This window comes from Lagopus leucura, unplaced genomic scaffold, assembly GCF_019238085.1.
Source record: "Lagopus leucura isolate 7727_CA_CO unplaced genomic scaffold, USGS_WTPT01 Super-Scaffold_100004, whole genome shotgun sequence".
NCBI classification, from domain to species: Eukaryota; Metazoa; Chordata; class Aves; order Galliformes; family Phasianidae; genus Lagopus; species Lagopus leucura.
Genome location: NW_024962264.1, coordinates 55,553,938 through 55,573,887, shown reverse-complemented (window position 1 = coordinate 55,573,887; position 19,950 = coordinate 55,553,938). Strand labels below are relative to the sequence as shown.

Here is a 19,950-nt window from a genome sequence, read left to right as displayed (position 1 = left end):
ATGCTCCTTTGTTTTCCAACTTGATAAATATTTGTTTGGTGCAAGGCCACATTTTGGTACAGCATCTTTGGACTGAAATTTCTCTTTTTCCTCTCTTTTCCTCTCCTCTCCTTCCCCTTTTTTTTTTTTTTCTTTTTTTTTTTAATTAAATAGTCATGATCTAGAGCATCCCTTTGGATTACAGCATTTGATGCACAGCCAGCCATGCATGTGCAACCGCCCCTGAGAGCCAGGCCTTAGCAGAAAAACTGGTGTGCATACGATCTTGAAACAAAAACAGCTGTCAAATCGAAGCTAATTTCCCACAGAAGGCGGCACTGATCCTCGGTTAGGGCTTACCAAGCCAATCTGAGATCAGGATTGTTTAAAAAAAAATCTAAGGGCATTTTAGAGAAGTGTATTTTTAATCTCTGTAATCTCATTTAATAGTGGATGAACTGATTTTCCTTATGGCAAGAGAGGAACAACCATAGACAGCAACAGCTTCTGAGTGTGAAAAAAGTTTACCAGTCTGTGAGCAACTCAAAGAGGGAGGAAACAACCAGTTACACAGCAGGCTGTGTAATCACATGTGCCACCAAATATGTGCTATTTAATGCTCCTTCGACCAGGGTTTCATTTTACCTCATTTTAGTGAATTAAATCATGTACTACAAAGGAATTTGGATCTGAATGAAAGGAACAAGATTGATATCAGGATGAAAAGTAATGCCCTATTAATTCAGGTCCAGACATTAAAGAAAAAAATAAAATTGAATTACACAGTATTCTAATATTTCTGGACTAGATAAAATTATATGTAAAAGCCTTTTTTTTTTTTTTTCTTTTTTTTTTTTCTTTCTTTTTTTCATAGCCAAATGGAGATGGAAGCAGTAATGGATTTTTAAAAGATACAACAAAATAGTCAACACCTACTTCCAGGCACCCTGGGAATTGAATGGCTGATGTTGATACTGGAGCTGGTGCTGTACCGCCACCTACTCATGCTTCTCTCTATGTGCTATAGAGTTATCTCCTCAATAGCCAAGACATCTCTGGTGCATAAGAGCTAGCCTTTACTTCTTTTCCGGGCTTTACCATACACAATACATCACGGTAACGACCTTCACTTTCAGTGACATGGAGCCAAGATTCCTCAAAAAGAGCAGGTCCAGAATACTAGGCCTGGATTAGCACCTTTTTCTGTGCAAGAGCTGGATACCAAACTGTCCTTCAGGAGATGGGACATTCTTAGGTCAGTAGGAGAATAGTTTGAACCCCATGAAAACTAAGCAATATCACACATCTCGAACATTCTATTCAAATCCAATAGATATTCCTACAAAGTGATGCAAACTTTTAACAGTCTCTATCTACCAGCTGAATTTGTCTAAAAAAATTCTAACAAATCTGTCAACAGAATCTACTTTTCTGAGAAAGCAAGGGGAGAAGAAACAAGAAATGGAAGGCACTGCTTACACTGCTATATGCACCAGAATGGACTTAAATACTATGGTATAAAACTTGTATGGATCAGTATAGTGGAATAGCAAAATGTCAGCAACATTTTAAAGGTAATATAATTTGGAATGCAGAATTCAATATGATAAAGAACGATAGCCACTGTATAATATCTCAGACTTCTCATACACAGCAGACTTTAACAAAAATTCATGACTACATTAATTCAAGAAAACTTCCAATTTGGAATTGGGAACAGTATCTCAGTGTCCAGAATCAGCTTTTGGCTCTATTTCTACTAATCGTGGCGCTGCAGCTGACCCAGTTTAAATGCATTTCTATAAAGATCCCATAATTTTTGGTGATGTTGCATATTGTATTCTCCTAAACCATTAAAAAATACAGCACTACAGTAAATACCTACTTCCTAAAAATAAGGTGCCTCAAGTGGAACAGCACTACTGCATCACTGAAATACAACGTAAAAGATTGACTAGAAGTTTCATTTATGTGGTAAACACAAACACATGCACGTTTGTAATGAGAAACCCAGTGCTGCATTAGGATGCATGTTTGGATATTTGACTGTGTTTGGTTTGTGTGTACACATTTCTGCAGGATTAAATTTATGAGTAGCATTCAAACTTTGTGGTGAACTTTTAATTATCTGAGCTTAAAGAAAGATCATCAGTGCCTAAAAGCCTTGCCCTGCTAATGCCCGACAGCCATGCAACTGCACTACCCACAGTGTTACGTGTATGAGCACAACGTAGGAGTTTCTGAATATTACAGTTACCATAACATGCATAAAGCTCCCAGAGCTTTAGGGTAGAGCTTTAGTATCAGTAGGACTGATACTGTGATTCATCTGCACCTGAGGATTCAAAATGGGGGAAAAAAAGGCCTCATGAACCTCTGTTCAGTTATTCAATGCTCTTCCAAAAAAAAAAAAAATAAATCACTTCTAACACCTTCAGGCAATGGGCATGCTCCAATGTATTACAGTGAATAGCAGCTACAGCTAAAGCTACTGTGCTTAGTTAAATGCTCTCCATGGGCCAGAAAGAAGATAAAAATATGAAAGCATGCAATGCTATCAGATAAAACAAAAAACAGAGGAGAAAAAGTTTGTACTACTAAGGGAAAAAGCATAGTTCTAAAGGAGGATAAATATTTAGACAGTCTTGTTTCTTACAGGAACTCTGTAGGTACATTAGAATATTCTTCTGTAAGTACCTATTAACTAACCAACTAAAAAGTCACCAACTATTTTTAAAAAGTAAAGTAATAACAACTGAACCTTGTCAATTTCATATAAAAACATTTTAAAAACATGCATGTTTTTGCAATTTTTAGAAAAAGTTAACCTATATTTAATGCACCAGTGCCATTTGAAGGTATACACCGAGCTGCCTGCCAGTTATTCAGCAAAACCCAAAAAGTACTGACCAATTCTTCACAACTGCCTCTCTCACTATGCAAATAGAAAAGTTGTTCGGTATTTTGATGTAAAATATACCAATTTCCAACATTTTGTATGGATTTCCAGTCTTTTATAAGCATTGTCTCCAGCAGAGAGAACGACCTGAACGCTACATAGTTTGGACCAAACGGGTGAACAAAAGCTAAGCACAACAAAGGGTTTATTTGTATTGGGCAAGAAAAAAACTCAGTAATCACTGTGATTTTCTCATGACAATTTTGCCTTTACTCCTTCTGCTCTCTGAATGGACCCTAGATTCCTATAACGTATGGTGTCAGATTATGTTATGATTTCTCCCAAAGAAGCCTGATAACTTAATCTGTTTATACAACAACATAATCAATCTGACTGACTGGAATTTTCATATGTCATTGCAATTGGAGGCTATATACAATTGTGAAATATTCACATCATTTCATATGTTCAGCATTTCCCTTCCACCAGGTCTGGACCACTGGTTTGTATAACATGCCTAGCAACAAGCAAAAGAGGTTCAGGACACCCACTGTACAGTATGTGAAACCAGAGTTGTCATCAGTGGTTGATAGGAGAGTTTTCATGACAAACCTTTCCCCATGAAAGAGGAAAGTACTCCGGTTTCCCCAGAGTACTGACATGAGGTTGTGTCTGTACACACAGTGCCTGTGCACACACAGCTGTACTGTCACTGCAAATAAGTGCTTTTGGACTTTAAAGGTATTGATAACTCAGAGCACAGGAACATTGTGATAACAAATGAGGCTGCAGTGGGTAGAGGTGAAGGTCTGTTTCAGACCTGCTCATTGCAAATCAGCAAATGGAAGGAATTGTTCCTTCAGTGCCTGTCAGCAATATGTAGAAAAAGAAAAATGCCTGTTATGAAAGAAATCAGTGGAAGATTTCATGTCGGAAGTCTTGCATAGCTAGCAGTATTAGAAAAACATTATTCATATTGCTACAAATGAGGAACAGCAGGGTGTTGTTAATGACAAAAAGTTTAGCACCCAAGATGAGAAAATAATTTCAGGGCTTGTTATGAGGGCTGGGATGCAGCTGAAGAGCAGGCTGGAGGCTGGTGCCGACTTACAGAGCAGTGCCCATGGGGTGATGCAGAGCCCAGCTCAGCCCCTGGGTGGCTGAAGGCTCTGCAGCCCCCCTGGGGCATCTCTTCTGCTCCTCATCAGTAGGAACTAACATCTCCATGCACCTCTTCATGCAAATTTAAGTCAGAATATCTTCTCCTGCTCATCCTGGATATGGAAACAGGCTGCTTGGGTTTCTTTTACAGGTGCTGTCAACATGTCTCATTTTCTCCTCACTCTTTTCCCCATGTCTTCTCTTTTGCAGATGGAACAACTCCAGTTCTTTCACTTTGCTTAGTAAATTTCATTTTCAAGACTTCTATTTTTCTCTTGACGCTCTCCAATCAGACAACATGTTTCTGTATGAATGCCATCCAAAACATGCATTCAAGAAAGACAAAGAAAAGACATACCCAGTTGGAGAGATTCAGTTGAAGTTTCAAAATACAGTATTTTCCAAAGCTCAACTGGCTGGGACAGATTATGGAAAAAAAGTATGCATGAGCTTAAGAGTCTGTTAAACATATTTGATAAGATACCCAAAAGCTGTAACTATACTGTGAGAGAGACAACAACTTTGGCTAAATAAGAAGTTGAAAAAATGAAGACAATAATTAGGAGAAAAAAAAGCCCAATAATTAGGATGAGTACAGAAAGAAAAAGCAAACAGAAAAAAACACAATGTACTCTAAAACGTAAAATATTACAATGGGATGCTGGAGATGGCAATGAAAAAACTATGACTGCATGAATGATTAAAAAAATAGCTTTTTAAAATTATACTAAAAAAATTACTTCATTTGGAAACAGGAATTGTGTTAATGGCAAATAAAAAGCCTTTTTGTACTACTTTTTGAAAGAACATTGATCTTGAGATGACAAGTGTTTCCTAGTCCATCAGCAACTAAGTAGAATCTTAAACAGCATCTCTTTGGAGAAAATATTTTATGATTAGCAGTTCTAAGAGATTCTTTTGCATGTTTTTATCTGATGCTATTTTCAAAAAGAAAAGAATTACTGAGGTAATTAAAAAAAAATACTACTGTTGTGCTGATATTGAAGAAGAAACACTAGACAGCAAGGTAATGGTGTAGTGTAACGCAGTTACTACATTGATATCAATCCAGACAAAATAGATAAAAAATTGTACATGACTGCACTAACAAAAATTGAAGTGAAAGGAATATAATTAATGCCAGTCAACATGATTTTATGTAAAATAGGTCTTGTAAAACAGATACGATTTTTTTCTTTGATGAGCTCACAGAAGTTTAGGTGACAAGTACACAGGGCTAATATACTTTAGCACTTGTGACGTATTTGACTTATTAGAGCATTACATTACATCATAAACAAAAATAAATAATACGCAGAGCACATGTAGATCGGATCGAGAAATGTTTAAACATCAATTTTAAGAAGCAGTTATCAATTAGGGATCATTAATTGGGAAGGTGAGTGTATTAGTAGTGATCCACCGGCACTTGTGGATATGCTAGACTCAATTTTAACAATTTCTTCATCTGCATCCTGAAATGAATCTCAAAAGTGCTGCAAACAAACTGAAGATAAAACTAAAAGAAGAGAAGGCTGGGACACACAGATCGAGCCAAGGCAGTCACACAGAATAATCTGTCTCGCTTACTAAGCTAGGTCAATTTACTGTGTTGTACCTGAATGCTCAAATCATGTTTAATGACTGGGATTTCTCTGGAAAAAAAAAAAGTAAAAGAAGGAGCATGTACCTGGAAAAACTACAACCTGTTTCTCTCGGCAACTTTAATTTTCTCTGTAAGAGTTATGAGAGAGAAAAGCCAGTCGACAAGTTTATAGAAGCTCAGGGTGATAATGTGCCATGCTAGCTTCTCCAAACAATCTTTTTGACAACAGCTAAGCAAGTGCGTAATGTGCGGTGAACTTTCACTACTTATTCCCAAACTATTCCCTGTGTGTATGAAAAGCCCACTAGACGTAGCTTTCTGCAGTTACATCACCAGAAGTTATCCAGCAACAGTCTTCAAGCTGCCCATATATCACACGTTACAGGCAGTGACAAATATAGAATGGATTTGTTGCAGCTCACTTGCTGAGTATTCAGTAATCTGTAGTAAAGTCTAAGGTGCGCCTATGTGATATATTCCTCAGACACAGTGGGAAACCCAGATGAGCACCTTAAAGCCAAAGATGTCATCATTCGGCCCCAAGTTTGCTGTGCTACGAAACTCCACTTCTAGCTTTCCAGTTATGAATAGTTAAGAAATGAAATAAAATCAAGGGCACGTGCATCAAATAGGAAAAATGAGCACTTAGGGCACAATATGATAAGCATGTTATTGTACATTCCAAATCCAAACTGCAGTAGCAATTATAACACAAAACACATATTCAGTTCTCATCTACAGATCCTGAATGACATTACAACTGAAAATACTGTTTTTCTAGGAATACACGGAGTGAAAGAACTCAGATCATTCCTTCTGAAATTTCTGCTGTGTAACATTATGCAATGGAATACAAAATTTGGTGATGGAAACCCACAAAAACTGCCTGAAATGCACAATACATTCTGTACCTATAGGCTTAAGTAAATCCTTTGGAAGACTCCATCATAGCTACCATACATGAATTTTTTTTTCAGCTACAAAAATGATAACTTGTGCTTTTGCTTCTTTGCAGCACACAGCTTCTCCACAAACAGCCTGCAGTGAATAGAGCAGGAACAAGCTCTAATTTTCTGTACAGTGGCAGCTATGTGCATTATGCGTTACAGTGTCACTCTGCTGTGAAAGAGTTAACTTCCTAGCTTCTATTCTCTGCAGTGCTGCATCAACACTGCACATTATTCTTACTGAGCATGCTTCATCTTTTCTGTCTCCACAGTCTTGGGCTGTCAATCAGCTGTCAGTCCCGACCACATCAGCACAGTGCGCATCACCAGGCTGTCAGCACAGCAGCTGATGAGACTCTGCTAAGAGCTGTCAATCAAACTTGTTTCTCTTATCTGTTCTGGAAATATTTTGTCTCTAAGAAACAAAGAACCTGGGCAACAATGGATCAGAGTCTAGTATTTACTCTGGCTCAGGGATAGGAGGCTCTTAACGGGAAACGAATATGTTTTATCCACAACCAGGAAAAAAAAATCTGCTACATTAGGCATATTCTCTTTTTTTTTTTTTTCCCCCTTTTCCTGTTTTCTTTTTTTTTTGTTTGTTTGTTTAAATTCTATTTAAGTCTTGACCCAGTAAACCAGAGCAAAATAAATCAATGCAAATTTCTTTTTGCTCTCCCTGAAATGAATTTCACAGGTTTGCTACTTAAGTTTCTGTTGAATATAATTCAATTCAGCTTAAAACAGATCTCTTTGGAATCTTTTCCTGTCTTTAGGCACCGGAATGTGTGATCTTTTTGCTTCACTGTAGCCAAAAAGCTAGACTGAGGGAAACGTGTATCAGTTGCACCTTTTTCACAGTAAAACATATCTTTATTTTCAGAAGAGTTTCCCATTAAAACTCAATTTCAAGATAGAATTTAATAACATATCAGTAGAGTTCATAGAATAGCTCATGGAAGCAGGAGAAAAATAGACATTTTCAGCGGCTGTTTGAAAGAAGATGGTATCTTCTTTCTGGAATGCTGTATAGTGGAGGAGGAATCAGAGAGGGCAAAGTCGTTCAGAAATAAAATTCTGAAGAAAGACAAAAGGAACTGCAAAGATGGGCACAGCAGGGATTTCAGGTCTGACACAGAAGTTTTGCATGAAAACTTGAGCTGGGCTTTCAAGTGCACACCTCTACAAGGCAGGATTACGTTCTGTAAAGATAACTCCTAGGTCTACCAAACCTGGCAATCAAATTAATTAGCACTGGTGGATCATTGAACTAACAGACTTCTACTCTTCCCAGGGCATAAGGAAGACTCCTTACATGCTGCGCCATACAGATACACAGGCATATTTAAAGCTATCTTGAGTTATCAGTACATAGTGCTCTCCGGTGCAAAGTAAAGTAAACATAACCCAGTGACTTAAAATCCCTACTTAGACTCAAATCCATTTTCCTCTACAAACTGAAGAACTATAGGCTGATACTTGAGGAGAAATCTTGCAGACCCCAAAGCAAGACTAGAAAAGGGCAGACAATTGCTTTTCTCAGCATAGAGAAGGGCGCTATAAAACATGGTAATTGAAAGGCAAGCCTAAAAATACATCATGATTTTCATAAAGCCTCAGTCTGGGGCCATGAAATTTAAAAAGTAGCTTATTTGCCTGATAAAAAAAAAAAAAAGAAAAAAAAAGAACAAAGAAAAGAAGTGTTTACAAGTCGGGGTTTCCTGGACAAAAGCATATGTTCAACATTAAAATGGAGGCAAGGAAAAGTAGTGCTGTTTTAAAATCTTGTAACATTATACAGTGATTTTCAGTCACGATTTGCATGCTCAGAAGATGGCTTTAGGATCAAGCAGTCCAGGTATGAGCAGAGTGCAGAGAGATTCAACCCTGGCCCAGAGCAGCTATGATAGGAAACCCATAGAATATGCATAAAAGAAACATTTAACACAAGCAGGTAAAAAGAAGACTCTGGAGGGGCAAGGGGACAGCAGGGGAGACAGGAGACAAGCAGAAGGGACTGTGCAGCTTCTCAGTCTCCCACAACATCCTTTGGGAGCTTTGGAGATAGAAGCTGGGGCAGAGGGAGTGCACCTCATGCTCCTCCTCCTCTGTCTGCCTTGGGCAGTATCTGGACATTACCTTACAACAAGGATAATAGGACTGGGAATTGCCATGACCTATAAAAAAAAAACAACTGTGGCTATGGACAATGAACAACTATTTGTCCTTCCCTCATATATTTCCTCTTTCCCCAAAAAACTTTTTATTTTGTTGGAATTTTTTCACTCCAGGAGAAACTAAGTTCCCAAAAGCAGGAAACCATTGCCCATTTGGAAAGAAAATGAGGTGTCAGCCACAACTGATGTCAGAGACGTAAGCAAATACCTCGCAGATTGAAGCAAGACAAAGGAAGGCAATTTTGATCTGAATCCTGGAGCAAAGGCAAGGGGTCAGTATCTTTCATCAATTTCAACTCTATAAATGACTTCTCAAAGGATGCCTATTTCTCTTTCCTGGGGCCTAATCTTGGTTCCTTCCATTACTTTTTGTGCCTTCAAGAGTATGAATCAACAATTTGTCTTCTCTCTTCCCCCACAGCCAGCTCCGATGCTTTTAATACCCTCTAAATACAAAAGGGAGTGTGTGCTGGCATGAGGAGGCAGGAGTCTCACTGAGGATGGAGGGCCAGCAGACCAGGCACTTCTTTCATCCCACTCAAAACCCCATGTATGGAGCAGCGGCTCAGTACATCCCACCAAATCTAACATGAATCACAGCTTACTGGACAGCAATTTCACTCTTCATGGAGTAAAGTTGATAGTTGGCATTACTGATGTGGGGAGGAGCTGAGACCCTCCATGCTCACAATGTAGCCTGTGCACGGTTTGGGTGGGTAAATGGAGACCACCAGGCTGCGGTGCTAAGCAAGGGCTTGCTGCAGGTGGAAGCTATCATCAGCCCATATTTGTGCCTAAAGAGGTACAGCTCTGGTCTCAGCTCCCAGACACATTTCAGGACATGAAATTTCCCTGGTGCTAGGAAACCCTCAAACACAGCATTCACTCTGCACCCTCTTTAGCCCTGGAGGTGTGAGCAGGACCGGCTGGCCTGGTGCTCAGCAGCCTTCACCATGGCCTGCTCTTATGGCACAGGAAGGTCCCAAACAAGAACCCACAAGCATATTCTTCATACTGTGAAGAAACTGGAATGCTGCTTCTGTCGGAATCAGTAATACTTGTGGTTCAGAACTACATAAATTATTACTAACGAAGGAAGTGTGAATGAATGGAAAGAGCACTATATGCAAAGCTTTAATTGCAGATACTGAGAGTATCAACACCAAATGCTACAACCGTTTTTGCAGAGGACAGAAATTAAAACCTGGGGAAAGTAATGTGTACCAGTCACATTAAAAAATGCGTTCACAGTAATGCAATCTTTCAGTTGTGTTTATCAGCAGCAGTACTGCTGAATCTGTGAAAAGAATCACAGTACCGCCCTGTACCAAACTGCCCCGCTTCCAGATAGCACAACCATTATCAAGCATTTGTGATAACTGGGATATTTTACTCTTTGACAAATTCTTTCATAAGTACCACTGTTTTCCAGTAACAGAACTCCCTCTGATCTAACTGGACATTAATTGCTTTTTTGCTGATGTATCTGTGCCTTCTGGACTGATAACACAACTAGCAAATCTGATATCTGACAAGTTGACTCAACCTAATCAGGACAGATCAGCTGTTACCAACGTTGCTATAGGCTGTAATTTGAGGACCTTTACAGACTTATCACTTGCTCTGAAAGACAAGAAACTGTAATTCTGTCAGCAGCAACCCCAGAACATGCATTCAGAGTGGCTGTTATTTTTTCTTCACTTGTCAAATAAATACCTGAGATAATTGATAAAAGGAATTAGAAGTATGCGAGTGATACACTGACAATCAGTCACTCTCAAGAAAAATAAGAACCTCACAAGATTCAGCACATTAAGCGCAGAGCACAAGCTGTCACCGTGAAGCAGGGGTCATTCTGAATGGAGTGAAACAATTGGCAGCGCCGTTTCTCAGTGTTTACTTATCTCTCTGTTGCTTAGTGCTAAAGCTGAGTGAATTATTCACTTCAAATAATTTATTCGATGAATTCTACCTCTTTTCTCCTGCTCAGAGTATGTGGGCACTGGACACCAATGCCATCGGATTTATTTACTGCTTCATTTTATTCAAGCTTGCATTTAGTGCTTGATTGAGAGTATTCTAGACTTCTTCTGGTTAACTCAGACTGGTCAGACACTAACAGCAGCAGGTCCTTAGTGTGTGCAAACAGTACAGACCCACGCAGCTGATGGAACACTTCCACAGACACATATTTGGGTAATTTTTCTGGTCCCTGTTTAAATCCAGAAGCCCTTCCAGCAAAAGTGCTGACAACTGCTGCAAAGTTCCCTTTCTGTGAACAGTTTTACCCACAACATTCAACACTTGAATGTTTGTGGAAACTACATTAACAAAGCATGCAAGCACAGCCGAAGTAAATTAATTTACAAAAATAAAAAGATTATATTGTATGAACTTGATAGTCACTGAATACAGAGAAGTGGCTTTTTCAATGCCGGTTTATATCTGTCTTCTACAGATAAAACATGTATAGAAAGTCAGTCTTAAATTGATAACAAAAAATGTATCTCTTACTGTATCGCTTTGGTCCATCTTCCAAACAAAAGGAAAGGGTTAAGGTTGCATCATCTTCAAAAAATTCAGTTGCAAAGGCATCCCACCAGAGGTTGTCACTATCCTAGGAAGTAACAGATCATTCACTTAAGAGAAGGCAAAGTGAAAATATTTTCATCTTTTTAAAATAGAAATTCCAAAGGATCACACACAGTTTGCATTTCTTTCCCTAATTTGTGGGTTTAGAGGTCTATGAGATATTTCAAACTATTTTTCTTAGATAAGGTTTGAGTGTTAATTTAAGGAAAGAGCTGAAACATTTAGTTTATTACACAATAAACTGTCTTCCATTTTGTCCAGCATACAAAACATGTGACAACTTTCATTCTCATAAACACATGCTCTTCTGTAAACCTTAAATACTTTCATAAATCAGCTGCAAATATATCAATTATGACTCCACCCCCTGCCCCCCAATTCTGTCTGTGGGCTGCGTATCTTAAATTCTTGGTTCTAATCATGAGAAAACTTCAGTACTTAATTCTGTAATGCTACATAACCCGATTATCAGCATGAGTTGACAAGAAAGTTATTTAGAAACTAAATGTAATAGCCATTCCCCTCCAATGCATTTAATATAAAATACAATGCTACTGCAGGTTAATTAAATACCAGCTAGTTACTTAAATGTAACTGTTGTGAGAAATCTTTACTTATCAGTGTGATACATGAAGTGAAAACAATATTTTAAATGGCCTGTGTATACTTAGACATGCACTAATACACAGTCAAAACATAATAGTTATGGAACGTAATAATTAATAGCAAATATTAATACACTATTCCACTTAAAGCACCCAATACATCACAATGGTGTTGTTGCCTTCAGCGGTTGAATGAGGCATTTGGGTGATTAACAACACCTTTCAAACGTCTTGCCCAAGCAATAATCGCTACCCACTGCGCTCTGCCACTCGCCAAAAGAGAGGCTGCAGCAGTGTTTCACCAGCATCTTTGGGGCATACTTCTTGTATCAGCAAAACAAGAGGGGAGGAAAAGCTTTACAGAATAGCGCACAGAACAGTTCCAGCTCTGCTGTTGAAAAGCTGTTGGTATCTTGGTAGCTTGGCATTACCTGAGCTACTCGTACAATACCCAGCAATGTGAGGGTGAAAACCAAAGCATCCTTATGATGCAAATGCACACAGGAAACAAGAGTAGAACAGGAAAACTGCGGTGCCTCACCTCAAAACCACACATATTTGCACTCTTGTTTGCTTCCAAGAAGTCTGAGAGCTAGAAAAATGTGGAGACTGAATTACTGTGGATTCTCTCCCCCGATAAATGAAATATCCAGACTCTGTCACAGTTTGAACACAGTCCAAGGTCTTTATCTCATGTTTTTGCATAGTTTATGTCAAGAAGAAGAAAAAACAGAAAATACACTACCAACCTTCTTTCCACCATTAAGAAAAAAACCATCTTAAAATATATAAATCCTCTGTTGGGCTTGGATATGCTGTGCTGATTAATTCTCTGCTCCACCTCGTCACAGGTGGGCCCAACTACTCTCACAGCCAAATGGTGAACAAAAACAAATGAGGTCTCCCCTAGCCAAACTGGAAAAGGATCCAGTTACTCTAAAAAGAAAAAAAAAAAAAAAGGAAAAAAAACACCCCTTTTTTTTTTTTTTTTTTTTTTTTTTTTTTGCGAAAAGGGTATGGTGAAGGCAAGGCTGCCCCCAGGCATCTTTAACTTATGCTCTGACAGGTTACGGGGGATTTTGCCAGAGTAATTATTTTTCTATTCAACAATAATGAGAAATTACCATGGCAACCTCCTTTCACGTAGTGCACTCACACGCTCAAACATTGAAATAATGGCCTAAACATAACAAAAAAAAAAAAAATTAATACTTTTAAAATATTTTGTATTAAAATAAGCTTAAGGAATGGGGCAAAGGAGAGAAAAGGACAGAGGCAGCCTGAGAGTTGAGTCAGGAGTGAAGAGGCACAGTGATGTATCCAGCTACTCAAGCAGCGAATGCCTTCTGCCACAACTGTCATTGTTCCTCCCAATTCCACCCTCGGTATTATTTGTAATTTGAAGCATGGCTCAACTCTGAATAGGATCTCCAAGTAAATGGAGTCCTAGGGTTTCAATATTTTTTCCTGACTCTGATTTCTTTGGCAAAAGTAATCACATTTGAAGTACAATGATGCTCTTTTCCCCCTTCCATTTAGTAGTCCCACATATTCACTGTGTGATGTGAGAGTCAAGCTGGGTTCTTCTTTACACCTTACAGTCTTACATGATTAAGAGTCTGAAAGCCAAATGAGCCTTTTCTCCTTGCTTGTGATGGTGATTGCTGAACCAAAATAGGTCTTGCAACTGGAAAATAAGGCAAGTGGAGCCTATTTTTTCCAAATTCCTTCATTTTCATTTAATGACTTAGAAGGCAGAGTTTGTGTAAAAAGTCGAAATGTGAAACCATGCTCAGGATAGGATGCAGATACTTTGCAGAACACAACTGGAATTCAAAATTATTTTGATAAATTGCAGAAATTATGTGAAATGAAGATGACATTCAATAATGCAAAGTGACAAAAGCACAAATACAAAATAGGGGATAAAAGGCTAAGCAGAACAGCAGAAAAAGGTTCCGATCATAAAGGAAATACGTCAGCAATCCACTGCTCCTGCATATGAGATAAATGTCTAAGACATAATTCTCTTCTACTCTAACAAGCACATCTCTGGAAAGACTTCAGCTGGAATAGTCCATCCACTTCTGGAATACTCTTCCATGTCTGGGCCAATTACTTGCTGTGGACTAGTTTTAGGAATTTAACTGAGAACAAGAGGAATCACAGAGTTTGAAGACACCATCAAATACAACCTAAGAGACATCAAGCAAGTCAGAAGGATGTGGTTGTATTTGGTGTCACAAAGAAGCTCACAGGGAATATGATGGCAGTGTTTAACTATGTGAAAAGACTAGTGTGAAGACTGTAATCACTCCTCTGTGGCTAACAAGGGTGGAAGAAGTAATACGGCTTGGTGGGCTGCCACTGTGGGTTAGGCAACATAATCTCGTTTCAGGTCCATAGCCTTCTGTTGTTGCAGAGAGGGAAGACCCCCAGAGTGCTGCCATATCATTAAAATTTTGACACTAATGTTTATACCCAGAGCACACTGACAGACCATTAAAAACAGAATGCCAGAATACAAGAAACCAGTAACTTTCCCTATTAGCTTTAAATTAGACTCGCCTTGAGTCTACCCAGCATATTCATGGTTCTGATATGAATTTCACAGGAGTAACAAATTAACAGGGATCTGTGTATCTTAATTTTATAGGAAAGTGGGTATCGAGGTCCAGGAGAGCTTCACTGCCTGCTGGTCTCAGGCAGAGTTATGCTTTCTCCCTCAAATTGCTTTTGGTTGCTCAACATACAGCAGGGGCAAAGAGTAAATGAAAAGATGATCATGAAAACAAATAAATGTGATTCTGAATACACCTAGGAAGCACATCTGTTCTGAAGTGGGACTTTTTCTATGTAATCACTTTTCAGGGAAGAACTGAATTTTAAACACCAACCTCTGTGGTTTGGCATTGGACAAGGCAAAAATAAAAAGAGATAGTTCCCCTGGGAGCTTACATTTTTCTGCTGGCACCTGCAACCCTTCCCTATTGACACTTACTATTTTCAGAACTCTATACATCCACACGCCTGTTGGCAACGTGCACACTTCTCATATTCTTTCAAGTTAATGCTGCACAAGGAAACTGCTGTCTCTCCAAGGAAAGAATATTATTCCACCCTTCCCCCCATTCCCAGCAAATCAAACTACACTTGAGCTTTTAAAGTGCAGTTCAAGATAAAATTTTGCCATTAAATACACCTGTAAAAGCTGCACAGCTATTACAAATTATGAAACTCACAAGATAAAGTATCATAAAAATTCTGACACTAATGTTTATGCTCAGAGCACGCTGACAGACCATTAAAAACAGAATGCCAGAATACAAGAAACCAGTAACTTTCCCTATTAGCTTTAAATTTGACTCGCCTTGAGTCTATCCAGCATATTCATGGTTCTGATATAAATTTCACAGGAGTAACAAATTAACAGGGATCTGTGTATCTTAATTTTATAGATTTTGCCATCTGAGAACAGAGCTGTAGGTCTATCCCTGTGATGCACAATGTTTTTATGATTTGGCAGAGGTTTGTTTGGGTGGGTTTTTTGATTTTTGATTTTGATTTTTTGCTATTTATATAAATTCTGTGTGAAATATTGATATTTTGAGCCTTGAATTATTTTCTAGGGAAAAGTATGAACGGACTGAAAGTGCATTAGTCATGTACAGTACATAGGTGATAAACCTATACTGTCACATGGCCATCTATCATTATGCAGATACAAGAAGATTCACGGCTATCTTACAGCTGGGGCATTCTTCTTAGCAGTATGCAATACCGTGTATAGTACCTGAAAAAAGAGGTCTGATCTACTTGCCCAAAATCAGTTTATAAGGACTACTCCTGTTGCTTTTGCAACTTATTTTTTTTCCTATTTTAAACATAAAACATGTTTTAATTCCCTATGAGGAGCGACTGGAGGAACTGGGGCTGCTCAGTCTGGGGAAAAGGAGGTTGAGGGGAGACCTTACTGCTCTCTTCCAGTCCCTGACAGGTGCTTACAGAGAGAGCAGAGTTGGTCTCTTCTCACTGGTGACAGGTGACAGGAAGAGGGGAAATGGCCTCAAGTTGTGCCAGGATGAGTTTAGGTTGGATATCAGGAAAAACTTCTTTACAGAAAGGGTTGTGAAGCACTGGAGGCTCCCCAGGGAGGTGGTTGAGTCACCACCCCTGGATGAGTTTAAAAACCATTTGGATGTGGTGCTCAGGGATGTGATTTAGTGGAGGGCTGTTAGTTAGGGTAGTATGGTTAGGTTGTGGTTGGACTTGATGATCTTTAAGGTCTTTTCCAACCTCATCAATTCTATGATTCTGTGATGTTAAATAGCATTAAATTAATCTTGCAACTAACCAGATCTTTCTTACAGAATCTCCAGATCCCTTCCCCCAGCCAGAAATGCCTGACTCTATTACTTCCATTTGTTATTTCACACACACTCACAGTTTTAATGGTGTTGCTTGCTTTTATTTCAGTTACTAGTGTGGCTGGATGCCATCTCTCAAACAATGTGTAGTAAAACTGGCAGAAAGATTTTAAGACTTGGCTTTGGTCATAAGTACTTTTCTGTTCCATTACATATTTGCAGCTTTTGCCAAAACTCTACTCAGTGCTCAACACATATCAGTTTCTTCAGATTACTTATTAATTAATTAAATTATTGTTTACATTCCACTTTGGAACTTATCTTGGTTTTTACAGTAACAAGACCAAGTTTCTGTTTTATTGAAAAGACAGAATACAGTCCTGCAACAAAAGCAGACAGCAGCACTGCTGCAGAGAGACTGGCTCCTGTGCAAAATGGGGGCAAGGTCTCTGCTTCTCATGTAAATCCGAAATAACTTAAAGAATCCAGCAGAATTACAGGGGAAAAAAACAGAACAAAACAAAACAAAACAAAACAAAACAACAACCTTGTAACAGAAAGCTATTCTTACAGATTCACTGGAAATTCATGCTACATCTAAGATTCTCTTTTTGCTGCCTAGAATGCTCGCAATATCACTACTCTTTGAGGCAACAAAGCACAGGAAATAAAGAAAGCACTAACAGCTTATGTGCTTATTGGAGAACTGTGAAAATCAAACATTAATTATTTGATTCCAGATGAAAACGAGAGAAACACACACAAAAAAGGGAGCAAGGAGGCTTTGCAAAATATGCAAAGTGATTCATGCACTTTTCTTCTGAACCAGGGAATCTGGGAATTAGCATCACTACAGCAAAACAAATACACTGCACTGATTCTGGCTATACAATTCAGCTTTGCAGATACACCACTCTGAGACAGGTTCACTTAGATTCTAAAATGGCAAGTCCACACTGGATAAGGACACCAGAGGTTCAGACTAACCAAAATACGATGACATTGATCCGAAGAAAATAAATATTTTCCTTATGTTCTGAAGGATGATTGTCCTCTTCCTTTTTATTTGGCCATTAACATATGCCTGAAGTAGCAATTTTTGTTAGAGTGGTTGTGGCAACTGCTTGCTAGGCTGGCAAATAGCAAGACCAGTCTACACACAGCTATAAAAGTATAATTATCCCATTACATTTAAGCCACTCAATTTTTCCATCTACAAGATACTACGTGCATTTCAAGTTGAATATCCTCTTAAAATTAGAGTCCTTAAAATTAGAGATTTTCTAACTTAAGTTATCAGGAAAGGATAAGATAGCAAACTATCTGCTTCAGTCTAATAACAGAATCAAAAAAGAATGTCAGGTCTCAAACCTATTATTTATCATTGTTTCAGTTTTACTGCAGCTTGTGGATAAAAGAGAAATGAATCCCTAAATATTCACTCTGTGCATGTTTCACTGTTCAACTACAGCAAATACACAGATTGCAGAGTTTAATAATACACTGTAAGCAGGACAAAGCAGGAGGGTTAATTTATGCTACGTGTCATTTCACTGCTTCTTTAATTTGAATTCATTATTTTTACTCCTGAAACCTGCACATAAGAATGGATAGAAAAGAAGAAAGAAAAAGAAAAAAAAAAAAGGGGGGAGAAAAGGAAAAACAAATGAAGCTAGGCTCAAGAAGACATATTCTACTGCCATGGCATCATCCTTGATATTTCACAGCAAGATTATCAATAATTAGCAGAGGATGCCCTTTCATCCTTTTTAAGTATATGGGATAAGATTGCACTTGGTCCCTAAAGGCAAGACCTATATTCTGGTTGCACGAACAAAAAACCTAGGCATTACAAATTATGATTGTAGTGCAGTTGTTAACAGAAATAGACACTTCTACCCCCAGTGCAGTAACTGTTTGGCCTTGGTATATATATCATGTTAAATCCATTCCCAAAGCTGTTTTAAATTTGAGACCTCTTTTCAATAGACACGTGAATGTCCCTAGCTGGCCAAGAACAGAAATTTAGTTCTTTAGTGGTACTCTCCATCCACAATCACTGCAGACAAATCACAAGCTTGAGTTTTCTGTTTATCAAAAATGAGCTACAGTTACACTTCTCTGTTCTGCAGAAGAATGCTCCACAGCCTCAGCCTTTGAGAATGGTTTATAGAGATGGAATATTAAGTGTGTCTATTATCTATTGTACTACTGTTAGTCATATGAATGTTCTTATTTTACGCTGACATTTTGACCTGGTTTCTTTTTTAGCTTGTTTACTTCCATCTGTGTGAGTAAATGGAAGCTACTATGCCATATATCCCAATGAAAAGGCAATAGCTAGTATTGCCATCAGTGAATACAGAACATCAAACATCATATGTCAGGAGGGCAGATGAAAAAGTCACAGCAACATTAGTAAAAGAGTCTCTCTGGGTCTACCTACTCAACTAAACCAAATCCCAAGGCACTAAAATTTAGTGAACACAAATGCTGTGTTTGTTAGCCGGTAAGTCAAATTAATTAAAGATTATTACCTTCTATTAAGCTTTGCAAACTAGTTAGGAACACATCACTATGTTGGGCAGGTCTGTCTAACCAAAGAACTGTTATTTCTTTGGAACAGAGACGAAATAGCAAAGATCCAGCGTATCATATGTCCCAAGATAGGTAAGCTCATGCACAGAAGCCTAATTTAGCAATAAGTAGTCAGAAAAAATAAGAACACTGAAGACATACTTAAGAAATATCTCTTGTAAAGAACAAAAATTGTGTTGTTACATATTAATAATGTATAATATCTTTGCTGCATAAATAGTACATATTCTTTGAGCAAAAACCACTGCTGGAATCTGTGGGAATTACTAAAAAAGTTTGAAAGAGAAACATAAAAAATATGAAAGAGAAATGTACAAATGTATATGAATTCAAACTTATTCAAACATTAAGATGAGATTTTCAGACTTATGCACCCATTTTCCATTGGACAATCAGATGTTGGAACATTCTGTGCAGCACAAAATCCCAGCATGGAAATTGAACTTGTTACTGTTAGCTAAATCAAAGCCGGAGGATGACAACAGGGCTGGGATTCATTTTACCCCAAGATAGTTGTCTAAATTCATACGAGACAAAAAGCCTCCTGGAGATATCTGTCTCTTCACCAGCTGTAGAGGGAGCAGAGAATAGTTCAGTCTAGCCATGTAACTTTTACAGGGATAAAGGTAGGTAAGACAAATCCTATTCTGTGTACTACCAAGAATTTGAAATTCAGGAAGAAAACTAGTTGAGGTTTTGGGAGCTTACATAGCAAAGGCAAAACGTAAGTGGAAAGCTGGGTGAAACATCCGTATCTACGTTGTTTAGGTTTTCAGAGTCTTGGCAGGAAAACCTATAAATGATGTTCAAGTTTTTAGCTCGTAGCGCTCAAAGCTCTCCAGGCTGCCAGGCTCCCGCTGTTTCATATAAAAAGCTCCGAGTGGCAGACAGAAGTTGGAGCACTGGTTAAAGATTTCTGCCAGTATGAAATGTTTCAAATGAAGAAGATGTGATTATTTGCCTGGCTTCCTAAGTTCACTCCCCAGCTAGCCACAGTTGCCAATAAAGGCCCCCAGGTC

The 19,950-nt window shown here is 38.4% G+C and overlaps 1 protein-coding gene across 11 annotated transcripts in view; it reads right to left on the bottom strand.

The window, feature by feature from the left end:
• Positions 1-19,950, bottom strand: part of LDB2 (LIM domain binding 2) — a 208,812-nt gene that overhangs the window by 124,722 nt on the left and 64,140 nt on the right. For all 11 annotated transcript variants that reach the window (XM_042872270.1, XM_042872273.1, XM_042872272.1 and 8 more), the window contains exon 2: positions 11,284-11,386. In XM_042872270.1, the coding sequence (XP_042728204.1) occupies positions 11,284-11,386 (103 nt within the window). The remainder of the gene's footprint in view (positions 1-11,283; positions 11,387-19,950) is intronic.